This window comes from Columba livia, chromosome 5 (genome assembly GCF_036013475.1).
Source record: "Columba livia isolate bColLiv1 breed racing homer chromosome 5, bColLiv1.pat.W.v2, whole genome shotgun sequence".
Classification (NCBI taxonomy): domain Eukaryota; kingdom Metazoa; phylum Chordata; class Aves; order Columbiformes; family Columbidae; genus Columba; species Columba livia.
In genome coordinates this window covers 43,397,401-43,410,524 of record NC_088606.1, presented here as the reverse complement: position 1 = coordinate 43,410,524, position 13,124 = coordinate 43,397,401, and the positions used below count along the sequence as shown (strand labels likewise).

At 44.9% G+C, this 13,124-nt stretch overlaps 2 protein-coding genes across 6 annotated transcripts in view; both read left to right on the top strand.

Moving 5' to 3' along the window:
• Positions 1–6,379, top strand: part of CELF1 (CUGBP Elav-like family member 1) — a 69,569-nt gene extending 63,190 nt beyond the window's left edge. Inside the window, exon 14 of one of the 2 annotated variants that reach the window (XM_065065997.1) lies at positions 6,361–6,379. The gene's annotated coding sequence lies outside the window, so the exon portion shown is untranslated. Of the gene's footprint in view, positions 1–365; positions 382–6,360 lie in introns of those variants that run through there. The other variant, XM_065065996.1, reaches the window with a different exon arrangement.
• RAPSN (receptor associated protein of the synapse) lies at positions 407–13,060 on the top strand. Of its 4 annotated transcripts, XM_065066042.1 has the most exons (9): positions 407–3,818; positions 6,361–6,699; positions 7,755–7,913; positions 8,253–8,351; positions 8,449–8,571; positions 11,167–11,220; positions 11,855–12,054; positions 12,156–12,224; positions 12,796–13,060. In XM_065066042.1, exons 1-8 carry the CDS (start codon positions 3,603–3,605, stop codon positions 12,202–12,204), a joined length of 1,239 nt encoding a protein of 412 aa, XP_064922114.1. In that variant the 5' UTR covers positions 407–3,602; the 3' UTR covers positions 12,205–12,224; positions 12,796–13,060. The 4 variants fall into 4 exon arrangements, with proteins under 4 accessions (XP_064922114.1, XP_021142822.1, XP_064922115.1 ...); XM_021287147.2 differs by lacking the exon at positions 12,796–13,060 and having other exon boundaries at positions 12,156–12,520; XM_065066043.1 differs by lacking the exon at positions 12,156–12,224 and having other exon boundaries at positions 408–3,594.
• Positions 13,061–13,124: the final 64 nt, after the last annotated feature.

Genomic DNA, 13,124 nt, shown 5'->3' with positions numbered 1-13,124 from the left:
GGGGTTGTTTAGGTGGGGTGGAAGGTTCCTGCTTGTGCACAAAGTTGACTAGCCTTTTCTTAGGCAATTAAAGCTTATGTCATTTGCTTCTTACAGAACTAGATCCTGCTGGATAGGTCGCTTTTTTTATTTTTTGAAGGTTTTTTTCTTTAACTGAAAAGGCCACCACCAATTAGTAGACAATTAAACTACAAATAAGAGCCAGTCTATTAATCTCTGAAAATAATCAGCATCTCACATGAGTTGTTACATTTATCAACACGAAATACACAAACCTGTAGATTAAGTCCTGACATTGAATATGTTAGGAGAAATTTTTTCCTGTCACATCCGCCTCCGCCTTTCACTACTTGTTTTGACTGCAGTCTCCCATCTTCGTGACTTCACGAGCCATGTTCTGCTGTCTTCATATGGCCAGGAATCACAGGGGATGCGTTATGAAGAGCGATGGGGAGGAGGACAAGCAGCTCAGAGTGGTCACTCTGAAGAAGTGACTGCGTGATTAGCTACACTACGTGTATAGCTCCACGGCATCACAGGTGGGAGTCCCTGATTTGGAGTTCCCATGCACCTTGCAGGCTTACTTATTTGCAGTTCCGAGAAGAAACTGGATGCTGGACTGTAGAAGCCATACCTGAATCTTGTATAAACTAGAGCCATCCTGAGCCCCAGGCTGATAATGACTGTCAATACTTTCTCGAAGCAGCGCAGGTAGTCAGTATCTTGGTGATTCTACCCATTTACCCTGCCTTATTTAGGCAGCCATGTTGGGCTCAGAGTGGTATGTTCCATATCAGAGTATGTTTCTGTGTTTTGAAAATTACCAATTTGAGCTTGATTGGTCTAGCCCTTATTTTACTAGGATAAGTTTTAATCTCAGTAGGTGAGTTGTGAGTTGATTCTTAAGAGGCTAATGAGCATTGTTTAATAGGAGAACTCAAAAGCAAGGAAGTACAGTGTGATCAACAAAATGCAGGCCACATCATTTCCCTCCTGTTGTATGGGTGTTGTCAGACTGCAGAGCATCCTCTTCTCACTTTGCCTATTCTTTTGGGGTATGAGAGTAAATATTGAGAGGAGCAGTGGTCCAAAAGCATGAGGATGAGTTACAGGCAGGTTACTTGTAGAAAGTTAATTTTGCAAAATAGTCTCCTCCAGCAAAGAATTAGGTGATTTTTGCTTTCCCCCTTCTTGGGTCCTGGCTTGATTCTTTTATGTAGCAGACTCCAATGACTGCTGTCCCTGGCCTCTCCTCCAAGTCCAGAAATCCAGTGGCCTCACCATTATCAGTGTTTTCCATGGGGATCAGTGTCCTGTACCTTTTATCCATCCCACCTCCAGAGAGACACGTAAGAATTACTGCAGGGAGGGACTTTTTAAATTCCGAACCAGACTTTCATGGAAACCCTAAAATCTATAGATAATAATTTTAACAGTGCTGCTGAAGTGATTTTTGCACATTACCAGCTGTGTATGAGCTTTACTTTTTTTCAGCCTTCTGTAGATTTTTCTACAGCTTCTACTTCCAGAGTTTGAGAGGACACAGAGTCTATGCTGATACATCACCTGTCATATTATCACTCTGGAAAACAATGCTAAATTAAATATTATAGACCACATACACTCCCAAAAGAAAATCTGTCTGGTTGTAGCAAGACTTTTCTACCATTTAAAATGCTTTTCTTTTAAAAATACTGTTCTGAGGAAATTTTAGATAAAGCTATGGTTGGAATATCTTTTAAGATTCATCACTGTTATGATATAAAGCCTTTGGGTAGACTGTGGGTCATTATTCTTTTGTATCCTGCTTTCCTCAGAGATACTATGTCAGGAAGGCTCCCTTGGGTTTGTGTTACCTTAGGCAGCCATGACCCAGGCCAGGATGGTCCCACTGGTGGCCTATGAGATGATTCTGTTGGTATTTTCCTTTCCTCGGAGAAGAGCTGCCACCAAGTTCACACAGAAGTAGGGAGGCAGCTGGAGACATGCCGGCTTCTGGGGGTGGGTCTGATGTTAAAACTGAATCACCATTTATTCGCTTTGGCCTGTAAAAGGATCCCAAAACAGATGCCTGGGGCTTCTGTATCTGAAAAGCAATAGACTTCTCTGAGGCATTCCCCAGCTCCCAACTTTGGTGTCTCTTTTTGTGAAGGACAGAGTAAATGTATAGATAACCAAGACTGGGACAATTAAAAATGCAGCACATCAATGGGGGTATGAAGCTTGTGTCCTAAAGGAACCAGTCTAACTTTTTCAAAGGTGTGTAGGAGAGTTCAAGCTATGTTGTAATTGGCCTAAGAACCCTCTTACGCAACCAGAAGGTGCAGAAATCTGTTGCTTTGGGTCTTTATTATAATTTGTTGTAAAAGATCAAGTTCTGGATGCAGCAGTGCCTTTGACAATCTCTGTTGAAAACTCTTGGAGGACTGTCACAGGTATCTGATGGCAGTGAGCAATAGTCAGTCGTAAACAAAGCTTTTCAGGATGGTAAGCTTTTTGTCCCTGAAATTAAGAAGTTGGTGCATATTTGCAGCAAATGTGTGACAGAGCTGACCTTTTGTCCACAGAAACAGTCCATATCGCCAGCTGAGGTCCTCAAAAGAGAGACAACACTGGAAAGAGCGGCCACCTTTATATTTTCCTGTCTTCTGCTGTCTTTTCATAAGATTTTCCACTCAAATCCTACATTTTTTACTAAGTGGAGTGTGTGCAACCACTACTGAAATTTAATTAGGTAGTTTAAGAAATTATACAAAGTCACTGATATTATAGTAGCTACTTTGAAGTAGTTCTGGGTTGAGAAAGACACAAGTTGGAAAATGGAAGTGGGGGTACGGTCGTCTTAAAATCTTTTCTTTGCAGAAGCAGCGTGATCCAGGAGGTGCTGCAAACCCTGTGAAAAGGGATGCTGAATTTTGTGCCTGCCGAAGTATCAGGCACATTGTTGCAAGTATCATACTGCGCATGTGTACATGTTTTAAGGCATGCTATTGTTCCTAAAGCTACTATCGTAGCTGAGGCTGCCACCTCCCAGGCTAGCCCACCACCCCCAGTACTTGTAGTAAGGGGATGGTCAGAAAGAGGAAAGAGACAACCGAGACATCCCTGTGGCTGCAGCCATTGTCTCTCCCTGGGGTATTTCTAAGCTGCTGGCGGTCGGGGTGCCAGTTGGCTCGCCGTGACCTTGGGAGCTGGGGAGCCTGACGAGCATTCCTGGGGGCCACGTGAGCCAGACTGGCAGGCGCAGCTGCAGCCAATGGGGAGACCAGCGCTGGCTGCTCAGATTGAGTTTCACTCCCGTCGCTTGAGATTTTTCTCTTTCTCTCCCTGTTGTGCTTTTCCTCTTTGTTTATGGGATTGGACAAGCGAATGCATGGATGGAGTCCTAGCGAGCAAGACGTTTGCCTAGCGGATTTTGGGATTCTACCTTCAGTGCTGAGCAACCCCTTCTTGCCATTGCCACAACTCCAGCCCCCTGACACAGCTGGGCTTGTATGGCTCCAAGCCTTCTGAGCACACAACCCGCCTTCCTCTATTAATGGGCATTTTATGCTGTGTTCTCTTCAGTGCGCTTCCTTTTTGCTGCCCTTAGAGGTTAGTGTATGAGGCTTTTTAATGCATGGGAGATGGGTCAGGACCAGACAAAGCAACAGATAGAGAAAGGACTCCATCTTTACCAGTCTAATCAGACCGAAAAGGCGCTGCGAGTCTGGATGAGGGTTTTGGAGAAGTCTGCGGATCCTGCTGGCAGGTTTCGGGTTTTGGGTTGCCTCATCACTGCTCATGCAGAGATGGGCAGATACAAAGATATGCTGAAGGTAAGGTGAACTGGAGATGAATGCATGCCATTGTTTCGCACCCACTATGGAGAGTGGCTGGAGATTAGAATGGGAAATGGGGGTTATATTTTGTATATAGTAGAACATACCAGCTATTGAGTGCATATTGTGGACTGCCATAATCACTGTGGTGACCAATAGCTCCATCCCACAAGATACACAGAATACTACTTTTCCTTCGGTCTGGTCCCTTGGGATTCCCAGGTTGTTGAGATTTTCCAGTTAATCATGGGAACCTTTCCTGATTTATTGCCCACATACAGGCACACCATGTTATCAGGCTCAGAAAAAGATATGAAAACAGAACCTTTGCTCCACTTAAAGCTGTGTACAGCATGTATGTCATTGTAAAAAGAAATCTCCAAATGGATTCTGTAGAATAAGCAGCACTCTTGTGGAGATGTCTGTTATCTTGTTCAACTGCTGTTTGATATTTAATATAGATCTTACAGTGTTTTTTATTACAATAATGTGTTTGCAAGGGGGCTGATTAAGATGGGAACAAGGGAAAAAGGATGCTTTTTTTGGCCAAGGGATTGAGACAGGTTCCAGAAAGGGTCTGACAGTTGAAGTCAAAGAGGGGCTCCCAGTTGTCAGGACAGCACAGAAGAAAGAAGGGTATGGGGCTTGATGAAAGAGTGGTAAAAAGAAGCTGAAGTTACATTTCAAGAGCATGTTTGATTTAATGAAAAAAAAAAAAAAAAAGAAAAGCTGATGTGTAGATCTGAGAAGTAACAGGATGTATATAGAGAGCAGCAGGCAGCATTTGGGAGGGTGACTCAGGAATCTGGAAGACAAGGCAAGAGGATGTTGTAATAGTCTTAAGAAACTATCTCAGCCTGAAATAGGGTCTTGCTAAAGGGCCTTTATATTCTTGTCCTGATGTTTTTGGTTGCCTTATATCAGACTGGTAATCATTCAGCATTTAGCACAAAATGTGAAGGGGGAGCACCCATCCACATCTCACTGGAAAACTTGGTTGCTCTGTTTAGAATGGGGGGGGGCGCTGCATCTCGCTAGTAAACCCATGCACATGTATGTCAAAACCCCGTCTTAAAACCAAGTACTTAGGATGAAGAAGAAAAGAGGGATACTGATACACTTGGAAATCATTTGAAGAAAAACAATTCTGCTAAGTGGTGTGGAATTGGGTGGTGGCAGAAACAGCCAACTAATTAGGGAAGAAATAAGCAAAAAAGGTAAGATGTGGCTACCTGAAGAAATGCTGAAGGCTTCACAGAAAACAAGAAACAGGCAAAGGAGTGGGCTTAATATACCTTAACCTTAATTTGTTACCTGAGAAGACAATAGAAAGCAGGAGTAGGAGGATTTTAGTCCTTCCCAATATTAGGAAGGAAAAATTGCTTCAGTCAAAGGAGATTTTACACCACAAGTGATCAAAGATAGCAGAAGGAGAACTTCAGCAATAAACCGTTGAGAGAAGAAATAACAGGAGAAAAGGGGTCAGAATTAAGGGCATGTAATTAACTGTGATTTAAGAAGGGTTATGATGCTCATCCTCTTTCGAAGAGAAAAATAACTTCACACCAAGGAAAGAGGCTGTGGCAATCAGGAAATAATGAAGAACTTGTACAAAGATAAGGGAATATGGGGAAGCATGAGCTAATGCACATTACTGGGCCCGCACAGCAGCTTTCCTGAAGTGCTAAGGAAACTGAGAATATATATACCCAAACATACACAATTTATGGTTCTGGGTTTGTTGTTTTTGGGGGTTTTTTTATTATTTTGTGGAGAACATAAAATGTTCTAGTAGCTTAAATTATTATGTGTTGCCATTATACAAAAGAAGCAATTGGTGCCCTTGGGAACTGTTATCCATAAACCTAACTGCTAATTGCTAATGAAAATACATTCTGAGAAAATTGCTAAATATATATTTATCATCACAAAACACAGAAGAGAGTCCCTGCTCCTAAGAGTTTGCAGTCTAAAAGAAAAAGACTTCAAATAATTTAAGAGAACTGTATGCAATGAACCTTGAAGGTTATAGAACAAAAACCATCAAGACTGCAATTTGTTAGTATAAAATTGATGAACAAAGCACCTTGCTTACTTTCTTTTATTAATAACTACTTTAATATCATAAGAGTTCCAGAGAAAGTGCAGTAAATTAAACTGAGTGAAAGAAAACTGAGCTGCATTGTCAGATGTCTCCTTCTTTACCTGCTTCTCTTTAGGGCCATTTAACAGCTTTTTCACACTAACTGCCAGCCTAGTTTGTCTTCCTTGCCCCAGAGACTGTGGAGAAAGGGAGAGGTTTCTTCAGACTGCTCATAGGCCTTTTAAACCACCAGATAACTGCTTAGTGTATACAATGCTTCTCAGTCTGCGCTGATAGCTGCTCAATGTATATGATGCTTCTCAGCCTGCGCTGCTGGTCTTCTCTGCCCGGCTCAGAGATGAGCCACTTCTCCAGTACAGGGTGCTACACTGTGGGTGTTTGAGCTGTATTTAAACAAACTACATACTTTATAAACACTGTCTTTTTTGCTTAAAGTTTGCAGTAGTACAGATTGACACAGCACGGGAGCTGGAAGACCCAGATTACCTTACAGAGAGCTACCTAAACCTGGCTCGCAGCAATGAGAAACTTTGTGAATTCCAGAAAACAATCTCGTACTGTAAGACGTGCCTGAACATGCAGGGTACGACTGTGAGCCTGCAGCTGAACGGCCAGGTGAGCCTCAGCATGGGCAATGCCTTCCTGGGCCTCAGCATTTTCCAGAAGGCTTTGGAGTGCTTTGAGAAAGCCTTACGCTACGCACACAACAACGATGACAAGATGCTGGAGTGTCGAGTCTGCTGCAGCCTCGGGAACTTCTACGCCCAGATAAAGGTGCAGTAACCTGAGGGACACATGGGTGATTGTTTCATCATGGACTCAGGAAAAAATTGGAAGTGGTGTGAATTTCAGCGTATTTCTTTACTATGGGAAGCAAAGTACTGAGAGAGCATTGTAAACTAAAATCTCTTCTCTGTGAGATCATCATTGAGCACTCTTTTCACAGTAAGGATGGGAGGATTTAGTGTAACATTTGTGTAGCACAGCAGAAACAGCTGTGAATATTCCTATGTGTTGAAAAGATCAAACTTTGCTTCAAAGATCACATCAGAGAACGTTCTGTTAGCACACAGGGGTGGCAGCCAGAACTCATGGATTCTCTATCTGTTACTACCACTATCTCAGGCAAATAGCTATTTAGATAAGCAAAACCAGGCAGGAACTGAGGAGGGGGTGATCTGCCAGTTCAAACTTCTATTGCAGACAGCAACAAATACTTTTTCCTTTCTGTAGTCTCACGTAACTTACTTGTGAATAGGTTTAGATATTTAGATAAAAGTTTTATGTACTTGTTGTAAAATAAGATTTCTTTCTAAAATGCTTTTAATGCAGAAAGATGCTTAAAAATGAAAATATATTGTATGATTACTTATTGTGGATTTGGTGAGGCCATGATTTTTTTGTTTCTGTTTCCTGCAATGATGGATAACAAGGCTCTCAGAGATCCTGACTCACTATGTGGAGAACATGAGGGCTCCATGTGGATGTTGAAAGCAGAGATTATGTAAGAGCAGAGAAAGTTTTCAGCTTTTGATTTAGAGGAAGGTAAATGGCTCCTGCAGCATAAAGCTGCCGATGTCATTGCCCTAGTGTCCTGAGCCTAGAGAGCAATATGAATTCAGCGTATGGCAATTCCACCTTCCGCAGTTTGATATCCAGTGAAAATATCTAGTGAAATAGGCCGTGTGGAAAATGAGCAGCAGGGGTTGAAGGGTGTACAGAAATCTGCTAGCTGCTGCAGTGTTAGTAAATAAAAAATAGTTGGGCTTTATCTTTTTTTTGCTTTATTTTTGCTGTAAGTGCTGTCTGTCTGCTTGTCTGCCTTACAGGACTACGAGAAAGCCTTATTCTTCCCATGTAAAGCAGCTGAGCTGGTGAATGATTATGGAAAGGGCTGGAGCTTGAAGTACCGTGCAATGAGCCAGTATCATATGGCAGTGGCCTATCGGAAGCTGGGGCGCTTGGCAGATGCCATGGACTGCTGTGAGGTATGGATGCAGGCAGATGCAGAGCTCTCAGAGATCTCTGCAAGGGGATCTTACCTGCAGAAATGAGAGGAAGAGAGATACCAGGGCACTCACCCTTGACTCCAGATGTTCCTGCTGCCTCCCACTCAGGGCTGTGGTCTCAGTAGCCCATGGGCCCTCAAAAGTTTGGGTCTATGAATGGCCCTTGTTTGGGGACATGTGAACAAGACTTTACTTGCCTTAAAAGGACTCTGATATTTCTTTGGAGCTCACCCTTCAGTGGCTGGAATGCGCAGTCCCAGCCCTGCTGTTCTGAACCAGGAACAAGCTCTTTTACTGACCAAAGATGATTTCTTTCAGGAGTCCATGAAGATTGCACTGCAGCACGGTGACCGGCCTCTGCAAGCGCTGTGTTTGCTGTGCTTTGCAGATATCCATCGGAGTCGCAAAGACGTGCAGGTACAGCTCTTTCCTGCCAGGAGGGACAAAGGGGATAGCCAGAGGGTGTGAAAAGCAGGCCATAGCAAAACATGTGTTTTCCTCCCTGCCCCTGCAGACAGCCTTTCCTCGGTATGATTCCTCCATGAGCATCATGACAGAGATTGGAAACCGCCTGGGCCTGATCCAGGTGCTGCTAGGAATGACTAAGTGCTGGATGATGCGGAAGGAGCTGGACAAGGTCAGTTACAAACTTGTTTCTACAGAAGTTTCGTAGACAAGATTAGACCATACAGTCTTTTTCTGAACCACAGGCACATCAAAGTGCAGTAGAGACTTGTACCCTTTGGTCCTACCAACAGGATCTGTTAAATTTCTCACCCAGGAATTTGTTACTAACTGTCAGACTGCTAACTTACAGAATTGTCTCATTAGTCACTCCTGATGACTTTAAACACTACACTGAGAAACCAGCCCTGAGAGAAGGAAGCCTAAATTCTGCCATTGGAGGCAATCAGCTTATGCTCTGAAATAGATTCCACTGCCTACTACTTAGCTATATGACTAAGCTTGTTGTGATGGTGATCATGTTTAGACAGCTCTACAGCTCCACCGTGTGCTTTGCAGACAAACATGGCATCAGTTTCCTAGAGAAGTTTTGAAGGTGTATAAACTGTGACATGAAACAGAGAAATGAGAGCAGATCATTTGGGAATAGCCAGCTGGTCAATATAGTACAAGGAGGTGAAGTTACTTACTTTGAAAATGTTTAGGCAGTGTATGTGTCTTAAAATCCAGATAGCACTAGATACAGCAGATTGCACTGCAGGAACATTACTGGGCTGCAGAATGAGATGCTCAAAGGTCAGCCTTGAACTAGTGCTGAACAACCTGGAAGGCCTGCATGTTGTCACATCAGGATGCTGTAGATACAACGAAGGTTCACTCTTAATCACTCATATGAGACACAAAGACTCTTAACTCAAATGTAGCATCCCAGATATTAGGAAATCAAGTACCTGTCTGTCAGAAAAGACAAATTCAAGCTCCTGTCAGCATCTGAGTTGCCTACAGCAGGGAATTGGTTGAGTGAGATGCACCTTGCAATCTCAGTAAGTAAATGCTACTTTTGCAATGGAAGAGGAAACTGTGGACTTAAAAACCTTGACGAGGGCAATTCCTTCCCAGCCTCATATCTCATATTCAAAAGAATGAGACACAACACAGCAGGTAGGCCTCTACAGAAGAGAATATTCAGGGCGGTCATCAAACCTCTATGTCCACGGGCCCTCCCTCTAGCCATTGCCACCCTCTGATATCACACGCAGTTCTCACCTGTGAGAGGGCTTTGCACAGTGTCCTAATCTCACCAAAACCCACAAAATAAGAGAATTAATAGATGTATCTTGTATTCTGTTCTAGGCATTAGAGGGAAGTCTGCCATGGTGGTCAGGGACCTTATGCCCATTGTGCCAAAACTGACATCCTCAAATGTCACAGCCCTGGATACTCACCCAAGCCCTCTCCTCAACTTGCCAGGCCCAGTTGCCATTTCTCATGCTGCTAATCCCAATATCAATTACGTAATGAAGCAATTTGCTAACTTTCCACTTGCAGATTCCCTATTCTTGTCCTAGCTTCCTCCGTCTTTCTGGTCTCCTTGGACAGTTAGTCCATTCCTTTCATTTGCATGTAGTCAATGCTATTGGAGACCCTCCCAGGCAGCTGTCACAGCCTGCTTGCCCAAACTCTTGTGGACTCCCATATTCCTTTCCAAAAGAAACTGTCCTCTGGACTTCTCAGCATCCCTTCTCCCACCTCATATGCTTCACTTTGAAATTAATGACCAGGATTAAGAATCAGGGGTTTTCAGGACACAGTCACTCTTCCTAGGCACAGCTCAGTTATGTTCTACCTGCTAGCCTTCAGTTCCTGCTTCCCTCTTCTCCAAGTTCCTTATCCTAGGCTGATGCTACCACCACAGGTCTAATACCATCTGCATTCAAAGTGCATTATTTTGTCTCATCTGGTCCTCTTCTAGAATAGCAATAATGCCAAATTATAGGGCAGAAATTTTACAATGGTCCTCCTGAAAAATACTGCATCACAAGGGAGACCTCTTCTTCCCCTTGGACAAACCTGAAGCAGATCTCAATAGTTCTGGAAAACAGAAACTGATGATCAGAACCATGAGGAACTCTGTGGCATCTAGGGTAAAGCAGGGACTCACTTGGTATAACAGCTGCTATGCGAAATACTTTCCTTCAGATTGAAAAAGATGGATAGCAGTACACTCCCACATCACACCATGTGTAAGTAGGACAAAGTGGATATATGAACAGTAGGGAAAAAATGGAAGAGCATGGTGTGTTGGTGGTGCTAATCTCTTTCCTCCCCTCTTGCACAAGTGAAATTGGAGTTGTCCAATGATTGTTGAGCCTGTAGGGTAGGATGGAGAAAAGGCTTGGTTTGCGTGTGCTTCATACCAACCTGATGACCATGTGTGACTGAGTTTAAATAAGCCCGTATTCTCTATGCTTGGGAACACCAGCCTCTGCCAACATCATACCTCTGCTTTGCACGGTGTGGCTGGAACAGAAATGTAGCTCTTGGGATTGTTTGTAGCCTTTCAGAAACCAAGCTTTTCTTATGGATGAACTTTTGGGAGGGAAGTCTGCCAGACAGCTGTCTTGCATCTCCAGAATCACAGGGATACTTGTTTATCCAGATTCTACTCTGTACCTCTTTATGTCTAATAATTCCCGTAGAACATTCATACAAGTCTGGTTTTGATATATCAGGCTGAGAACTGATGATGCATGCTCTCTGTTCACAGGCTCTGGAAAGCATTGAAAAGGCACAGGAGCTGGCAGAGGGACTAGGGAACAAGGTAGGATCCTACAGCTCCTCTTCAGCACTGTCTGTAGTCTTCTGTCAAGCAATTTAAGAAGCCAAGCATTAAAGTGTCCAGACTTGTTATTGCTTATTAACCAGTCAAATGCTTGGGACTTGCTTTGTGATGAAGAGTTTAGTTGTGGGCAGTTGCACAGATGATCATCAGTGTGCAAGTCTGAAAAGTGAGGGAGGAGCCACAGAGGGACAAACAAATGGGAATGGGAAGCAGTAAAAATGGGATATTAAACAAGTGGAGAGCTGGAGGATTAGGGGTCTCATCTTGAAAAATATTATTGCCCTGAGCAGCAGCTGAACTGTGTGCTGTTTGGAGGCAAAGGGCAGTGAAATGCAGCATATGTCATGGATAGCTCAGGAAAACCATCATGATGAAAGAGCTGCAGAGTGCCTCAAATCTGCATGTGTCCTCTTTTGTGATAGAGAAGCAGGTTAATGGCAGGAAGGGCTGAAAGACCTGATGTCCTTTTGACTGATCCTGTCCCTCGGGCAGATTTCTGTGCTGATGTTCCTCCAGCTGGCTGATGGGGCTGTAGTGGTTTCCACTCCTTCTGTTACGGGTCTTTCTTCACCTTGTTGTTACTTTTTCTTATGTTTCTTCCCCTCACATGCAGCTTGGCCTGCTGAAGCTCCACTGCCTGTGTGAAAGGATCTATCGCACAAAGGGGCAGCAGCAAGAATTGCGTGACCATGTTGTGAAGTTCCATGAATGCGTGGAGGAGATGGAGCTGTACTGTGGCATGTGTGGAGAGTCCATCGGGGAGAAGAACAACCAGCTCCAGGCGCTGCCTTGCTCCCACTTCTTCCACTTAAAGTAATGAGCTGGAAGTACTAAAGATGCTTGTCATGACATTAGTCATAGGAAAGAGCTGTTGATGGCCAGAGCAGGACTGTCCTATGCATGCTGTTTCCCAGGTCTTCGTCCTACTTACCTGTGCCCTGCAGGATCCCATTGCAGTGCTGAGAATCTCACGACCTTGAAGGGTGAGACATAGCCATCATATCCATCCCACTCCCCTCCTCTTAAGTGGTTGTTCACCGCTGCCCTCGCTTCATGCTTAGCGCACTTTACAGATTTTCACTTAATGCCTCTTGGGGAATCAGTTCTTCACTCCCAGGGACAGTTTGGATTTTTCCCGTGACTCCCCCCACTTTCTCTCTTGTCTAGAGCTGCACTGAGGTGAAGAAGGTGTTGTCAGTTATTGGGCGACTGCTGTGAACGAAGTTAGCTGTACCATCATTTTATTTCTAGAAGAAACATGACCGTGACCAAACACTTAGTTCTGCAAATTAAGCACTTAAAAACACAACCTCGCAATGACACCAAAATTAGGATCAAAGCTCTGTGCCTTTGTGTCCAGCAGGACAGGAACCTCCTTTTGCAGAGGCGCTTGCTGAAGTGCCTCTCGGGGAGCGGTGGGAAAGGGATCAACTCTTAGCCCGGGTCGGGAGGAGCAATGCGGTTGCTGCACGGAGCAGCGCTGTAAGCTGCCCTGGGGGAGCCTCCGGCCGCGGGACACGGAGCGCCCCCCGAAACGACCTTCTCCTGTTGCAGGTGCCTGCAGACCAACGGGACCCGGGGCTGCCCCAACTGCCGCCGTTTGTCGGTGAAGCCCGGCTACGTCTGACCGCCCGCGGGGCTCGGCTGGGGCCGTGGGGCCTCCGCGCCTCCCCGGGCCCTTCAGGCTGGGCCTGGCAGCCCCCGGTGGGCGGCGGGACGTCCTCGGCCTCCCCCCGCGTGGTGGGGTCGGGCTCGGTTCCGCCCGGCTCGTCTGTACGGGATTCACTGTAATAAACCGTTCCGCTGGAGCGCGCGCCGACTTCCGCGCCACGCCCCCGCGGCGCCTCGCGGGCGGGGCTCTGGGGGCAGCAGCGCTCGGCCCC

Excerpts from the sequence above, each read along its gene's own strand:
- RAPSN (XM_005502160.4), top strand. The coding sequence starts at position 3,603 with ATGAGGCTTTTTAATGCATGGGAGATGGGTCAGGACCAGACAAAGCAA. Across the intron at positions 6,700-7,754 it reads ACTTCTACGCCCAGATAAAG|GACTACGAGAAAGCCTTATT; the intron begins GTGCAGTAACCT and ends TCTGCCTTACAG. Across the intron at positions 8,352-8,448 it reads GGAGTCGCAAAGACGTGCAG|ACAGCCTTTCCTCGGTATGA; the intron begins GTACAGCTCTTT and ends CTGCCCCTGCAG.